Consider the following 17406-nt stretch of genomic DNA (forward strand, 5'->3'; position numbering starts at 1 on the left):
ATCTGGAGTTTCCATTCCGTTGTGTATAATAGCTTTAGTAAAGCAGTTAAGTCGTTAAAATAGGTACTGCTGTCATTGTTGTCATGAATTTTAGTATATAAAATCTATTTCTTCTACAAAAGAAACACATACTGCATCTTAAAATAACATTTTGTCACATGAATGAGTTGTGTTTAACTGTAAACAACTGTTTTTGTATACTGTAAACGTAGGAGATCAGGGCCGCAAAATGTCAGCTCTTTTAAGTCACTGACTTTATTTGTTGTTTCATTTATCTTTCTATTTATTCTTGTTTTATTATTTTCCATCTAGTGTACTCTGTGTTTTTATGCTTGCTGTTAAGTTCACTTGCTTCCGTGTGTATCTTTACTTGTGTTTGATGTGAAAGCACGTTGTATCTTTTGAAAGGGGCTATATAAATAAAGAAGATTATTATAATATATTGTATTCTTAATATCTCACTCTTCCACGGTCCAGCACCACTCCCTCAGCTGTGGTCGGGTCACCTGTAGAACAGAAAGCAAAACACATTAAATAAAACTGCAGATATGCAAAGCAGAGAACAGGAAATGATGACTATAAAGAACGACTAAAGTACAGGATAAAGAATATCGTCCATTCATGCGTTTTATGTTAATTTGTGGCCTCTGCAAATTCAGATCTGGTTATAGAAGTTTCTTTATTCCTGCCGCCCCCAACATACATCAGCTCTTCGTTCTGCAATTCAGTTGAAGCGATGTAATGGACTCTAACACTGTTGTGCAATAACCACTGCCTATAACTATACAAACTGTTGTGCAATAAAGCTTCTGCTACTGTATACGTTCACACACTTTTATAATGTTGCTACTTAATAGACTTTATTAACATGTGCTTACCTCTTTATATTTAATATGTCATTCTACTTATATTATCTGCACTGTCCCCATGCTGTAACAAAGTCAATGTACCCACTATGGGCAGATAAAGGATTTCTGATTCAGAGAGCAGAAAGAGATTTGCATTAGCTGTTTCTCAACCTACTGTTTGCTCTGCTCTTATCTACATCCAACGTCTTCTTGCAGCAGTTGCCTAAATCAATAAATGGAGGCTAATTATTCGTCTTCCTGATATCACAGTGTTGTCGAGAAGGAAATGCATGTATGTTATTTCAGTAATAGTAAAGGGGTTGTATTCCTTCAAGAAAGGCTGTGGTGAGAGTTTGAATATACATCGGGGTGAAAATGTGAACTTTATTGTTGTGTTTGTGTGAATTGAAGCAGGTCAGTACCGTAGCTGCGTCCGGCGATGGTGCACTTCTTGAACGCCATGATGTTCTGTGTGAGAGTTCCCGTCTTGTCGGAGAAGATGTAGCTGATCTGACCCAGCTGCTCGTTCAGGGTGGTGGTTCGAGCCTGCACGCAGGAAACAAAAGTTACGTTTGACCAAATAACTTCAAATCAAAGTCCTCTTACAAGCTTTACTGAACATGTCTAACTACATCTCATGCTTTTTAGCAGCGAATGCAGTTCAGAATCTTGGATGTTACATCAATATTGAACCTTGAAAACCGAAACCGTTGAAACCGTTAATCTGTGACAAATCATGTTCCCCGAATGGCATCTGGAAGACTCCAGTGCACCCACATAGAGTTGGAGTCTTTTAGCAATATGTGTCAATCACTGTATACCTGTTGTGTTTAAACTGCCAAAATGAACTGCCGCTAATCATCATTAAATTGGATTCTGATCATGTATTGGCTATTTTAGTTGTTGGTAACGATAATGTATTTTTGTGTATTGATGAGCTGAACAATAACAATGAGTTTGACCCAGACGCAGTCGTTCCAAAACCAAGTACCGCCCAAACCTTCTCATTCTACAGCCGTTTTGTTGTCAGTGTATAATAGTAATAATACAAATAAAAAATCTGCAGGATATGGTGCAATAGCCTGCGGGTGATCTGCAGCAAACCGAGAAGTTTAGAGCACGTCAGTAACACATCCATATTAATAAAGATTGGGTAAATTCAGAGTTAAGCCTTAAATAGAAATCATTCGACAGCAGCAGATATGTACCTTAGCTGGCGTGTCTTTCTCCGAGTAATACATCTGCAGGTCCCAGTTGATGAACTTACTCTGGCCGAGGCGAATCACCTCCACACTGAACACAAAACACACAGGAGAGAACACTTAGAAGTTGGATTTTGACACAGTTGTTCCTTCTAACATCAGGTAGAGAGGAGGAAACTAATATTATAAAGCCTCTCGGTTGCTAACTTATGAACTTGGTTAACAAGCTAGCTAGTGTGGCGACAGTTGCAGTTGGTGTATGTTTAAAGTCTACTGAATTGTGTCTTTTTTTATTTCATTTGCTTTAGAAAATGATATACAACTCAGCCTGGAGCCAGCTAGCCTAGCTTTGTAAGTGAAAGTAGTAGCAGATATTTTGGAGACAAAACAAGAAATACACTTTCTAGAATGAGGTAATCTATTGGATGTAAGAAATAAAACATTAAACCACATTTCCCAGAGAGTCGTGACAATGCCATTCCACCTACAGTAGATCTTATAGCAGTCAAATGATAAGTCTATAGAACTAGTGGTATATTCCCATTGAGTGTAGACATTATCTATGCAAAAGCCGATTGTACCAAGACCGAAATGTATGTGTGTGTTTTAACTGACCTGACGTATAGTGAGATGGGCACCATGGTGTTGAGGACGATGATGTAGCCCCAGAAGCTGAGGAAGCCTCGGTGGTTGGCGTCCTGGTTTTTACCGTCGTACAGATACCAGGCCTTGGAGCCGATCTCAGCGTACCAGAAGGCGTGACCGATGGCCAGCCCGGCCGCCACCAGGATCAGCAGCGCGAAGATCTACAGGAGACAACAAGCCGTTACACACCGGGCGACTGATGAAAAAAAGTCATCATATTAATATAAATATTTCATTCTAAAATGAAACCCAATTTCCCCCGTGGAGTAAGGGGCCTCGAATGTTTGCCTTTGCAGACCATTGACATGCATAAACCTAGATAACAGTTCAGGAAAGGGAAAACCCCCAAAAAGCAAAATAGAATAATAAAGTATTCCGAATCTTTTTTGTTTTTAAACTCACCGAGTAAACCATGTAGTTCATCAGCTCGTCAATCTTGGTCCTTTTGAATCTCGTCTTCCCGCTGTTCCTCATGATTTTGGTGTCGGCTCCTACAACGACAAGTACGGAAATGGTGAATACAAGCCATTGCTATTCGTCAGTTATCATTCAAAAATATTACAAATCTGTGTAGTTATAAAACAAAGGTCAGTAACAATTCTCTTTTCACATGTTTGGAGTCAAACCTGCGAAGATGACGAGGCCGTGAGACTCCTCTGTGTTTCGGATGGTGCAGCCTCGGAGCAGCATGTTGTCGAGGTCCAGAGGTAACCGCTCCCTCTCCCACGTCATCGTCCCGATGAACTTATCCAGGCGGTTGTTCGGCTCCTCGCACTCGATCAGAGCTGAAGGAGACACACAAAGACGAGAGGGTGGCTTTAACTCAACTCAAACTATTAAAATCAGAAGAGTTCATCTCCGGGCTGCATCAGGTTAGTAACTCATGACAGTACAGATATTTACTCTGGATAAATGGCATCAGCGTTAACCGTAAAGGATAGTTGGGATGTAAAGATGGGGTATGAGGATGTTCTACAGTAGATGGTGAAAAGCCACCAGACTCCACTGACAACCAGTTATTTTACCTGGGATTGCTGGACTACCACCGCCATGATTTGTCATTTATGTTTGCATTACTACATGTTCTGTGAGGTACAATTACAATTATTGTCACCTTAACTTCCCTTCAGCGGCTTAATCATATTTAATGTTTCTATTTGATGAATAACACAGTGGGGAAACAGTGTATATGTAAAAGTTAACAAAGAATGTATGGCAGACTACCTGTAAATAACATCTGTTATACCCTTATAACACATACTTGAAACTACATTTTTATTTTAAAAGAACCGAATATAACAAAACAAAATTCATGAAGACATGCAACATTGTAGAAGTATAGTAGGTTACCAATTAATGATTTTTTTTCAATCTTTCATAACATATACACATTGCATAAATAACATTCTCACGATTATTATTTATTAATTGGCGCTTGATGGAAATTGGTGCGTTTCAAAACGTTTTTCAATACTATGATACCTACTCTACTGAATACACCAAGAATTTTGTTTTTCAAATATACGTTTTTAATTATTTTGCATGCGACGCGTTGTTTTAAGTTATTAAACCGATTATATAAATAAACTGGGCTTGTAGTTATGAACTCACCATTGAAGTCGACCAGCTGCCGCTCGCTCTGCAGCCGCTCGTCCGTCTCTCGACGTCCCAGCTTAAACTTCAGGTTGGTCTCTCTGCAGGGGGGGGGGGGGGGGGGGGGGGGGGATATGAATTACACTCAACATTAAAGTTCATAAAACTTTAATTAGGATACAAAGGTTTAAGTGAAACGTATCTGCAAGTTTCCTAAGGACAACTTTATCCATCTTCATAACAAAAGTTGATAATACAAATAATTAAAATCATAATTCATTCTGTAAAGCAGGTTACACCCCACACAGAAAGCACTACGTAAATCCTTAAGGATCCTCAGAAGAAATCAATGAATGTTGTTAGTGATTTATAAGAAACGCCACTTAATTGTGACGTCTGTAGTCAACGCACTATAAAGGACTACAATTCCCACGGCGCCTGCGCTAACGCCACAGTGATGGGCAACCTGTTTGAGAGACGCCGTCGAGGAACAGTTTTTAACCGTACATGTACATACAAATCGTACAAGTACCCTTTAAGTTATGAAGTTATAAGCATTATTAAGAAAGAAAGAATACCTAAGTTGTTTATTATTTTATTTGAGTTTTGCTTATTTCTGTTGAATATTGTAAAGGCCTATTTTCTGTGTTGCATGTGCAAAAGTTTGTTATTTTATTTTGAGCTAACACATCGTAACATCGTCTAAACCATCGGAGGCCAAGCAACACTTCAAACTGTGAGTAATTTAAAGGAAAGAAACGAGTTAGAAATGTCTGTTTAAGACGTCTAGTGGCTTGGTGGAAAGACAAGGAAGGAAGCCATGACACAATTCTCTAACCTAAACTCCTATGTTTAGATTTATTTAATGTCTCTTTTATTTAGAATATACAACTTCATTTTTGCTCTGTCAATTTAAATTAATATATTATTTAAACATATTTTTAACTAGTTGTCGTTACTGTGAAAATCTTAAAATACATTCCTAATAATCTGTTTTATATCTTTGAATGAACATAAATACAATTTTACGATCATTTCACATAAATTGAGTTATTATTAGTTATGCAACTTGTAAAGGAATATTTTAGACTGATGCTTAGCTGACCTGAGAAACTTCACATGAGTGACTACTCTTTCTCTGTGTGGGTGAGGGGTTTGGGGCACTTAAGGAGGGGCAATATATGCAGTCTTTGTCCTTGGTGTCTGGTAATGATTAGGGGAAAGGGCGGGCTGTTTAGACCCCTCCTTTGAAAGATATATAGAGATGTTTCTGTCTTTTGTGTTTAGAGTTAATTTTGGCAGCTTGCATTAAACAGTGCGAGTTGCTTTGTTAATCCTCCGGCCGTTTTGTCTCTCAATAAATATCAGTGTATTGACTAAGGCGAATCCAGTTTCCCTCATTTCATGATTGGCTCAACATTGCTGCAAAGAAGTTTTTACTTCACACAACTAAACAAATAATAGTATTTATTTTTAGTTTAAATATTTCAATTAAAGGTAGGGTAGGTAAGAATGGAGAAACCAGCTCGAGTGCGCTAGAATTTGAAAGTACGCAGCCGAAAAAAATCTGCCTCTTTCTTCAGACTTCCTTACAGAGCCCCTCCTCCAACACACATGGACGCACACATGACCAATGAGGGCACGAGATAAGTCTGTGCACGAGTACGGCTTCCAGAGATACATTTTTGTATGTATTTATTGTCAAAGCATTTAATATATTCATTGCTATCGGGATGTTAAGAGCATTCCATGGGATATAACAAAAGTGCTTCTGAAGTGAATTACCTACCCCACCTCTAATGTTATGGTAAGTATTCCTCTAAATATACCGTGTAATGTTAGTTTGCAGTCCTTAAACTGAATAAACCTTATTTATGAAAGTGATTAAAATCATCATTTATATGGTGATGTACGTTACATGCCATACAAAACAGTGATACAAGTGTTAGTTTCAGGTAAGTAGACATTTACTTTAACATGGTTCCATTGTGCGGGCCTGTGTTTGACTAAAAGGCGTTTCTTCTCACTTAATCGCAGGATTTTGGCAGAGGTTGTTTAGCTCTTAGCAGAAGCTTTTTACATATTTGCTTTTCTTTTATCTGAGTAATTTGTTGACTAAACCCTTGAGAAAATGTCAGGTCACGCAAACAGCGCTGCTCCAGAAGTCACAATGTACACAATATATGATTCATTTGAATATGCAGTAGAAATAAATATCTTTAAATATCTAATGGGCAAAGTAGTAGTAGAGGAAGATTGGTCTATTATAGAGTATTCTAATTTATTCACTTTTTTAACATAATGTGTATAATCTGTATTTTATTCCTTGCGTATAATACCTTTCCGAATTTGGGATGAAGAAAGTGTATCTAATCTAAAAACATGAATTATATTTGGTCAACTTAGTAGGCGGAGTCTTACCCGTCGAGCTCAGCAGTTTCCACATAGCACAGACTGTTTGGGTTGGAGCTGGATAACAGCAAGATGTCCGCCTGAAGAGGCAAATAAACGTGAAAAAAGGGAATTAATCAAGAATTGTGAACCCTGAAATAAATAATAATAATCCTTATATTTATTATAGCGCTATATCAATGACTCAAAGCGCTTTACAAATACACATTACACATACAGATCATACATGTAATGGTAATCTACTGTGGACAATACCCACAGGAGCAAATTCGGGTGAAGTGTCTTGCCCAAGGACACAACGGCCTGACGCAGTGGGGCGGGAGCGGGTTTCGAACTGGAGTTCCCCAACGCCCCCTTAATCTGATGATCAAACGCACAGACCACTGCGCCACCCGTCCCCAAAATCCCAAAAGTCCCCCGAAATCTGCCTCTTGTGTTACTCTGCTTCAAGTCAAAATTAATATTCCATTGTAGCAACAACTTCATTCAAATGATCTTTCAGGCATTTTTTGAAGGCGTATTGTATATGTATTTATTAAATCACTCTCACACAGTCCAGGTAAAAAGACTCAATTATCTTACCGGAATAAAGTCGTTCTTCTTCATGCGAACCACATCTCCAACCTGCATGTTACTCCACTTTATCTCTTGAAACCTGAAGCAGAAACAGATCTCAGTTTTTATATTCGTTGTAGTCCTTTTTCATGATATAAAAAAAGACAAAGGAGATGTGCAGCAACCACACACATTAAACAGAAACAAACCTCAGATACAAAACATGTTCTTTGATATGCACCAGCTGTTAAAGTAGTTATATTTAAACAATGCTGTATATCGTTAGCCTCATGTCATTATTGCCTCAGTCGTATTTTAAGGTTTTCAGAAAAAGAAAAAAAAGAAATTCTTCAGCAAACACTTTTTATTTATACTGTAATAGTAAGCTATGACTTTGGCAGTTATGCTATGAGGCTAGCGATATGATGCTAATAATATTTCATAACTTAATTTTACTGTCAGTAAGGACTCGATGGAAATAAACTAGAATTACTCAAAATGTGTCAGTTTTTAAAAGATGGTGGACATATTGTTTTATGAATTAAGTCAAATGAAAAAGCTTTGTTCTGACCGGCCGTCCAGCAGGACTTCAGACTTCCTGTTGTTGATCTCCTTGTCCATCCTGTGGCGCGCCTGAGGGAATACAAAATTAAGAGGTCAGGGCAAAGCAGATTTTAGAATATTCTTACAAACATATGATCATTTGTAATCCTCTTGGTTTGCAATAACCATTAAAAAGAATATCCGTCTCAAAAGTTCTAGCATTGGCTCCACAAAGGATCATACTTGTGTACAACAGCTACATATCGAAACTGACAGCTATAAAATAAAATGTTTTCAAGTTATTGACTGCAAACCAGTATTCTTTCAAAGTTATTGGACAGAAGAAGACATTTCTAATTGTCTATCTGTCTTTCCAAAGGAGAAGCCTCACCAGATCGTCCGCCAGGTCTTTGATGGCGGTGATTGACAGCACCACCACCAGAGGAATCAGTGTGGTGTACCAGGGCAGAGTAGTGATATCTGGAATAATCTAAAGAAACAAACATTTGATGGTGTTTATTGTTCCTTGTTTTGTGGAGCATCAGAAGACCGAGGTTTCATCTCTTTTTAGACGTACCTGTAAGATGAGCAGCGCCAGGAAGTAGAGGTTGGCAACTCTCTTGAACTGCTCGTACAGGTTCAGAGGGAGGAAGGTGAGGACGTTGTACTTGTACGTCTTGATGGCGTTTCCCTGCAGAGAAGAAAACAACAAAATAATAATGAGAGCAAAGTGGGATAGGGTTTCGTCATGCGCTGGTAAACTGCCAAAAGTGTTATCGATTGTACACACGAAGAAAGGTTTAAAAACAATGTATTGTCCCGTGTTCCTGGAGGTTTGATTTCACAGAATAAGCTCAACTGTAAGGTCTGAAGGTTAGTCGTTGATCGAATTGAGCCCAAAAGGAGTGCTCTGTATCACACCAAAACGTATTTAAGGACCAGACATTGTCACAGGGGGGATTAGCATGTTGGAAAGGGTCAAAGACAAAATGTGGCCATACAATTGCGAACACCCTTTTGTCTTAAATATGTACCTCTCAATGCTAACATCTCCCTTCCTTCTAACTAGGTGCCTTGCCTAAACAAGGACAAAACAGACTCATTTGAAAGTAAGTCTAAAAGATTAATGACAAAGGGGGATTCCAACACAGCAGTCAGTGTCCTGGTTTGTTGGGATGTCAGTTATTAGATTTCATGAAACCTGACCAGTTACAGCCGGATTCTGCAGCAGGTCAAAAACACACATCTCTCTTGACCAGCTTTGTGTAAGATCAAGGACTCTTAGGTGTTGAGATGACTACTGTTGATTACAAATATGTTATCGCTCTCGTCCACCTCGTTTTGCTGCATCTATAAGTGAGGTACAGGTCTGCTGAGCCGGACGATCGGGTATCAGCTTCGACAAAAGCCGATGATACAACACGTTTTTTGTTTTCACTGGCTGCTAAAAAGAACAAGTCCTGGCAGCTGGTCTTGGCATTTGACCAAGCAGCTAGAGCAACATGACATTTATACTTGTTTTCTTCTGTGTACAGTCGAGTAACTGATCAAAATAGTGAAGTATGTCAATTGTGGATATGAAAGCCCTGGCTCTCATAGATAAAAACACATCGCCCAGCTGTCTTTCAATCACATACTTCATCAAGTACCATACAGGATAATAGAACTGCTCAAGCATGTTAAGCTCTTGACATATTTCAAGCATGACCTTTCAACAGCTTAGGGAACTCTGATGAACTCAGGAATGACTAACAGGAAAGATACATGACATGAGAAGGAAGCATAGTCAGTGAAACTATCAAATCACCACAGCAGGCTTCCTTGTTCAAATATTAACCTGGGACAAATGTTGTACAGTCATTGTCTTCAGGAATTATACTAAATATTGCACTACATCTGGCTCAAATCCCTCAAGTTGGGTCAGTTAACACATCCTGATGTCCATCTAGAGTTTGTTTGTTCAGTTAAAGACTTCTTCCTATGACCTTAAGATATATAACAAACGAAGGGTTAAATAGTGAAGAAATTGCTAAGAGATCGATAATTCAAATTACATGTTGGTACCCAGTTGTTTTTAATGCAAATCTTGAAACTCTGCATGTAGGAACTCAATCACATCGATAGACACGCTACTTACCTTAATCAAAGCTACAGTATCATCATGTAATAATGTATTTAAAAGTCAAGTTTGTGTATTTTTTAACTCTAGATGGCACATTAAAGTGTCAGGATCAGACTGTCTTAAAGAAGCTTCATATCTGCTCGCTCACTCTACATTTGTATCAGCATGACTCATGAATGCAGTGCCCTTCTCCACTTTCCTCAGACTTATACAACCTTGCATCACATGCAACAGATATCATGGGGGAAAAACAACAATGCCAGCCTTGAAGAAAGAAAATCAAAACATCACTGATGTCTAATTTGAAAAGTAGTCAGCATGATAAATGGCTAATGTGAAAACAGGGCGTGGCAGCCATTGTTGGCTCTAAACACTCCGCATTAGTTTCCAGCAGGACCAACAGGGAGAGGATAGATGGGTATGTGGTATGTAAACTGACGGCACTTACAGAGTATCTGCTCTTCTTTATACACAAGAAGACTTTTTTCTCAAACTCCGGCAAGTGGTGATAAGGTCGGTCGTTGGCTTTCACCTTCCATCCCATCTCTGGAAAAGAAAACAAATCAAAAAATTTAGTTGCAAAGGTTGATTTTAGGGAATGTACCTTCAAGGGGAATTGGAAAAGACAAGATGTATATGCTTAGAACTCTGGTATTAATAGCCCATACAATTATTACTATAAACTGGCTTAAACCCATGGATGTATAATAAGAACTGGATACAGCGTCGGAGGCGGGGTCTCGTTCTTTCCTATGAGAGCTGCTCATTGGCGCATGAGGACAAAATGGCCCAACTTTTGAGAGAGCGAAACATCACAGATTACCCCGTCATGCCTGGCTGTCAGAGCAGAAGTACCCGTATGTGCGCTCAGAGCATGTGCAGTTGAGTTGCCCCTTAAGCCCCGCCCCCGAGCTCCCACTCTCAGATGCGCGTTCATAATGCCGAGGAAAATAACTCGTAAAATGTGCTAATAACGTTATTCTAACTTGAGGACCGAATGTTTTTAATAAGGGCTATACAAACGTTGATACTGGGTAGTTTATTTAGTTTACAAAAATGATCCAACGATTTACAGACCACTCTTTCCCCAATGTAAGTCAATGGGAAAAAGTGTTTCCGGGCCCAACAACCCATACAGAAGTCTAGTACCACCGTTAACGATGGCCACAACGAATATATTCCTCAGAGTCCGGCACACTTCCTGGGGGCTTGCTTAAACCTCAGTCACCCCCCTACTTTGGACCAATGGACACAAAGACTTACGGTTGCAAATTGTATGGAAAATGTAACAGGGAAACTACAACTCAAAATGGAAGTGTATTTAGAAATGGTCACCTGTTGAAAGGTATTTGGCAAAGTGAATATATTGTAAACCTCTAATTGGATTTTTTATATTTATTGTGCTTTGTTGATAATTACTATTATAAATTGTACTTTCTGGTTAAATGTTTTGGTTGTGTATAACAGTATGATATTGTATATGTACCATGTTGTGTGGGACTCACTGTCAAGGAACTTGTTCTAATAAATGTTCAAAATAAAAAAAGTCAGTTGCCAAGTTTGCTTTTAAAAAAAAGAAATGATAGTGACAGCTATGCACCTGCCTCCAACTTGTATGCTAAGCTAGGCTAAAGCAATCTTGATCCACACAAAAGAATTACTGATATGAATCATATTATAGGTCTCTAAAAAAGATGGCTGACAAAATTGATTTCCCCAAACAAATGTAATTCATAATGTCATCCTAAGTATGCCTTTAGTGACTCACCGCTAGGTTTAGCTTCCACTTGGGGTGGAGTGATTCCTGGAGGAACATCTGGTTCCTCTTCAGAGCTGACTTCCAGTTCGTCATCCGTCTCATCGTCACTGTACGGCATGACCTCATCGTCAGGTGGGACCTGGGTATCTGGCCACCGCCGACTCATCTTTGCACCTCAGATGTCTGAGAGAAAAAAAAGTTTCAGTTGATTAATAATGACAGGCTTCATTAAAAGTTCTAAAGCATTCCCGTGACAAACGAGAGAAAGAAAGGATTGCATCCAACATGTTTTTCGACTTTTCAAAATTAACGATCACACCCACTTTAGCATTTTGGCTCAGGTTGGTTATGTTCTCTTGGTTGGCCTGAACTGAAATATCTCATTGGATCAAAGGACACACAATCTGATGCAGACATTTATGACGCATCCAAATGACTACGGACATCTCTCAACTGTCCCTCAAGAGTAAAATTGCCTTGCTATAAAATTTGGTGAAGACAATCAAAACCCACCCAGTATTTTTGATTGTCTTTTGATTGATTGAAGAGGGACAGCCTCAACAATGTAGTGCAAATCAGCATGAGGTTAAAATGCAGATACACTCGACTAAGTTGGAGACCATGGGGCAAACCATGAGCTTCTTAGCTAATGTAGATAGATGATAGCAGTCATTTACCCACATTGTGCCTGAGGGTATAACTACAGAGAAACACCAGCATGGTAGAAGACTCCTATTCTTGTTCAATATTTAAACTTGTCGAGACCACAAAGACAACATTTTCTTGGGATGAAAATCAGGGAGAAATTGGGTTGCGACCAGAGTGATACTATGACAGCTGGCTTTTTTGGCCCTGACGAGTTAACCTTTAAAAACACGTCATACAATCTAGTTCATTTGAAAAGGAAATACTGAGGTCATTAGGAGTTTGTGGTTTCACTTCAGTTTTGTTGAGCATTCAGTAAAACCTGTATTCTACTAATGCTGCTTTGTCAACAACAAGTCAGTGTATCAAGGTGCTTTATCTGTTCACTAACTAAGCGTATTGAGGCGGGAAAAAAATAACAGATTCATAATTCAAATACTTTTGATCCGTTAAACATTCAAACAAAAAACACTTTTCAAACATTACAAAAAAAGTATTTGTTAAAGTACAGGATTTATAGTTTTGTTCTTTACTGTGGTATAAAATAAGTATTGAGATTAGTTGAATTTCACTGGTATCGTTATCGAATACGACGTTTTCTGGTATCTACTCTCCATCCTGACACCACCCTAACAAAACCGCTCTGCATGGGAAAACCCTGCATCCGCCTTAAAGCTCCTGGTTAGGGCAGGTGCCAAGTTTGGATTGCCATCGGCTTAATGTTTAATGATGCGGAGGAGTCCATTAGCACAGCTGATGAGGTTCTTAAGTCCTGTTAAAAAACTAAATGCATCTTAACAGTGAACAAACAAAGGCAATGGCAGGACTCGGACTACTCAATTGTAATCGTTTAGAGGGGGTATATTGTAGTTCAGAGAAAATATGTTTACCCCCCCTGATCTGTCAATTTTCTTTTTCATTAATGCACATTTTTTTGCTTCTTTGGCATAAAATATATATTTTATAATGAAAGATGCCAGATTATTAGTTTAGTTTTTAGGTACAGGAGCATGAGAAGCACACGAGTGAAGGAAGCCAATTGAGCATATTGTTAGACCTTTTCTATAATCTATTTCATGATACCGTTTGTTTGGCAGTGTGTTGTGCTCTTATTTCTGCAGTTATCCTTGTTTTAATGCAACACATTTGTTTGACCGAACAGAAATGTCGGCAAACTCACCAAGTAGTATGTGGAACTCTCAATTAATGACAGCTATTGAGCAAAGCCAAACATGTTTTTCCAGGAACTCTGAAACAGGGGAAAAGTAAATAACGCACAAGACAGCTTCTACATATTACACAGTTTGGTTGTTCCTGGTGAGGTAGAGATGTCAGTATGATGGTAACCCAAATATCAGTTTCAATTATGTCTTAACACAAAGCAGCTGTAGAAATAATTAGTATCTAACCTATAAGCTATATTTATTGTATATTGAATTGTATGGAACAAGCTGTAATAATCTGCACTGAACACAAATTCCACCAGCTTGGCTGTGTTGTCATTACAGATTCTAATCTAATCTAAATAAAGGCAAGACACCCAATCTGACCAAGCATGTGATGCCACATTTCGAAACTAGACCATTCCACAATAGATTGACACAATTAGGTCAGTTCTCATAAGACGCTCAATTGCAATCATAGATGTCAATGTTTAAGAAACCTGTAGTCATGATTAAACACCATTTCACTACAGATTCAGCTAACTCTGCTCTAACCAAGCACTGTATTCTTCATTTCATATCAAATGTGAGCAGGACAAATACTGTCAGCCCTGTGGATACACACTGAAACAGTACCTTAACCTTATTTAAAGAAACAGTATTTATATTGAAAGAGCTTGGGCTGATCACACAAGTCTGCACATGAATACTGGCTGGGGGGGGGGGGGGGGGGAATCAAAGAATTTGTCAGAAACTACAAGAGGAGGAGGGAAAGCAGGGTATATGCAGGAATCCTGAAGTCACATGTAAAACCTTTCAAGACCTTTTTTAAGACCCTTTCCATACATTTTAAGACCTCATCGCCACTTGGAGTTTTAACCGGTTACCTTGGCGACACTTTACCTCACATTGACTATATACAGTATTGATTGTCCTTCCTCCTTATCTTCCAACCATTTTGACGCAAACTTTCATTTCCCCATAACGATGTTGTTTAACAACCGGCGTAAACGGACCTCCGCGCGCTATCAAGCAGTGAGCGTGCGATGTCCTGTTCAGATGACGTCAAATCCAACGGGATGCCATAAATAAACTACACAGAATCACACTACACACCTACGCCATGATTACATTCAGGCAGACTGTAGAATACAACCTCTTTGGACCATTTATATACTTATTGAAAACAAGCTACAAAATGTAAAACCTTGGAAAATGCCGTTTAATACTTTTTAATAGCCTTCATTTTCGCTAAATTGATTGATCAACTTTTAATACTTTTTAAGACTCCGCGGACACCCTGGAAAGTAAATAAGATCACAGCCCAACTCTCAACATGTAATTTATACAACTTTAGTTTTTAAGCTTGACAGTATAGTTGAGATGTTGAAAGCACAAAATTGTCCAACTTCAAAAAAGGACCACTAGTTGTCCTGACACGAGTCTAAAATCAGTTTGAATCAAGATGGCGTTAAGAACCCATAAGAAGATTCCATCTGTAGATAGATGTCTTTTTACCCCTTTAAGATCCAGTCAAACAACGTGCCACACCAAAGGAATACACAACCTTAAATACAGCCCTGCGTCACGGCTGCATTCATCAACACACGTCATTACGGATGGCGCTCATGCTACTCTAAATAAAGCGCTCCGTGATTGTGAAACAGGTGGAATAATCAGTCTTATATAATTCCACTGCCCCTGGCTTGAAGGGTAAAAATGTTGTCTCGAGGAATGCTTTAACCCTCCTGTTGTCTTCGGGTCAAATCTGACCGATTTACTACTTTCATCAATCATAACTTTTTTGTTTTACATTCAATTGCATCAAGGCTTTATGATATCCTTCACAGACAATTGAACATATACAATTGCTGATCATCACTTTCATTGGATTCTGGATGATTTAGTCAACTTTGTAACACCCATGGTGTTCCCGGTCAAAAATGACCGCCATAAAGAAAAGGAATTAGTAACCATCCGGATCAGATAAAACACACACACTAGATGTGTCCCCCCCCTGCACCCAATCCCCCATGTGAATCACACCTGGCACACACAGAACAATTTGACACATTTCCCGCTCTTATGTGCCCATCCCCCCACATGGATCAAACCTGGCACACGCAATACATGTTCAGTGTCTATTCTTTGTATATTCACTGCAGTGTTTCATGTATACCAGTAGTCTGATATAATATCTACATTTTGAAAGGGTGTTAAATGAAAAGTCATGTGAAATCTGATCTGTGTGGGAACAACAAACAAAGAGATGCTGAAAGGCTAGCCAGGTTTCCCAGTTATTCATTTCTATGGGAGAGAACATATGAACAAGACTTTAAACAAAGACCTTTTCAAATCGATATTTTAGTCAAATTCCAAACATAAAGAAATGTATTAATGGAGTGAAAGGAAAATATGTTGAATGCGTCATATCCAAGACAATGTGAGTTTATTGTATTAAATGCAATCATGGTTAGTTGTGCGTTTTCCCCTCTGTGTATTCAAACTTTTATTAAAAAAAAAGACATCTTTAACTTTCCATAGAAACACAGCACTTTCCCAAAAGGTGCTGCTTTCATATAGCTTTGATGTCATGGCGACCAGTTTGAAATCTATGTAGAGCCACCGCTATAGACAAACATTGAGAAGTAGAGAAAGAGGAGGGGGGGGGGGGGTAACAAAGGAAAGCATACCTGAGAGACGACAGTGAAACCTGAGAGGAGGGAGGAGGTGGAGGGGCTCTCGATCCGACCGCAGAGGTGAAGAGGAGGCGTAAAACACAACAAAGTGTAAGGAGAGACTTTGCTTCTGTGCTCGTGATCAAAGAGCTGAAACGCAGCGTGGATCATTCTGTGGTTCATCTCCAACACTGAACCTTTTGTCTCTGAACCCTTCAAATATTATTACATTTCTGTTCACAAATTGAACTTAATCTTTTCCTATGAAGGCGGTATGTTGTATGAGAATCGAATATACTCGTTTGTTGTTTTTATTTTAAAGGGGATCGGGGGTACAATGACTCTTAAGTGCATAGTGTTTGTGTGCTATAGATACCTGTATGTGCCATTACATTTAACAGGATGACTCTGCCTCTTTCAATGTTACTACTAAAAGCCAAGTAGTAAATGTGCGCATCAAAAGAGATGAGATTAAACATTACAAAAAAAAGGGATGGGAAAATGACAAACAATAAGAGCATAGCATATAAACAGCTACATCCACAATAAAATTATCACTTGATTTTTGACTTGATTAAAATGTTATTGAAGCTGCGAGTGACTTTTAAGTATCTGCTAAAAAACCTGAATGAATGTGAATTGATCGTGTATGCTGGTAAATTAAGGAAAAGGTATTTTACGTATCAGGATGAGTTACTGATGACAAGGAGGTCAGGGAATGTCGAGTAATTTGGTGTGTGTGTGTGTGTGTGTGACTGAGCACTGATGCTATCAGCTTAATTAATGCGGAGTCAGGTTTCTGCAGCACCTGGGGGGGGGAATCCCTTGGAGCTGTAACGTGCGGGAAAGAAAAAGGAGTTCTCGGCTGCCCTTAATACGGTGACTCAGCACATACAGCAGGAAAACATAAACATCCTTCTTGGTCTCTCTGAGAAGTTCACTTTATGGATAGTCCTTGAACATTGCAACTGCAAACAAGTGTAAAAGCACCAGTGTGAGGCTGTGCTCGATCTCATTACACCTCTGTGTTTGCAGAGCGGTGGTCCATGTAGGTAAAAAAAAAAACAGGCTCATAATATTAAACTCACACATTGGCTAAGTTAATGTTGCTTTGAATTTAGGCAGAATACCTAAAACTGCAATAGATTATATTACACATTAGAAAATGATTAAAATGTCTAAGCAAATCCGTAGACTCATTCGGACTGGAGTTGCATCATTAAAAAGTATATTAATGAGCT

At 38.8% G+C, this 17406-nt stretch overlaps 1 protein-coding gene across 1 annotated transcript in view; it reads right to left on the reverse strand.

The window, feature by feature from the left end:
- Positions 1-17406, reverse strand: part of atp8b1 (ATPase phospholipid transporting 8B1) — a 36446-nt gene that overhangs the window by 12529 nt on the left and 6511 nt on the right. The window contains exons 2-15 of the mRNA XM_034220755.1: positions 11689-11862; positions 10369-10466; positions 8376-8489; positions 8190-8288; positions 7827-7888; positions 7283-7355; positions 6710-6780; positions 4307-4389; positions 3322-3480; positions 3098-3186; positions 2666-2856; positions 2057-2141; positions 1271-1394; positions 463-506 (exon numbers count right to left, since the gene is read on the reverse strand). Of these exons, the coding sequence (XP_034076646.1) occupies positions 463-506; positions 1271-1394; positions 2057-2141; positions 2666-2856; positions 3098-3186; positions 3322-3480; positions 4307-4389; positions 6710-6780; positions 7283-7355; positions 7827-7888; positions 8190-8288; positions 8376-8489; positions 10369-10466; positions 11689-11845 (1449 nt within the window). The 5' untranslated portion in view covers positions 11846-11862. The remainder of the gene's footprint in view (positions 1-462; positions 507-1270; positions 1395-2056; positions 2142-2665; positions 2857-3097; positions 3187-3321; positions 3481-4306; positions 4390-6709; positions 6781-7282; positions 7356-7826; positions 7889-8189; positions 8289-8375; positions 8490-10368; positions 10467-11688; positions 11863-17406) is intronic.

The sequence above is a fragment of the Gymnodraco acuticeps genome, unplaced genomic scaffold (assembly GCF_902827175.1).
Source record: "Gymnodraco acuticeps unplaced genomic scaffold, fGymAcu1.1, whole genome shotgun sequence".
In the NCBI taxonomy this organism is placed as follows: Eukaryota; Metazoa; Chordata; class Actinopteri; order Perciformes; family Bathydraconidae; genus Gymnodraco; species Gymnodraco acuticeps.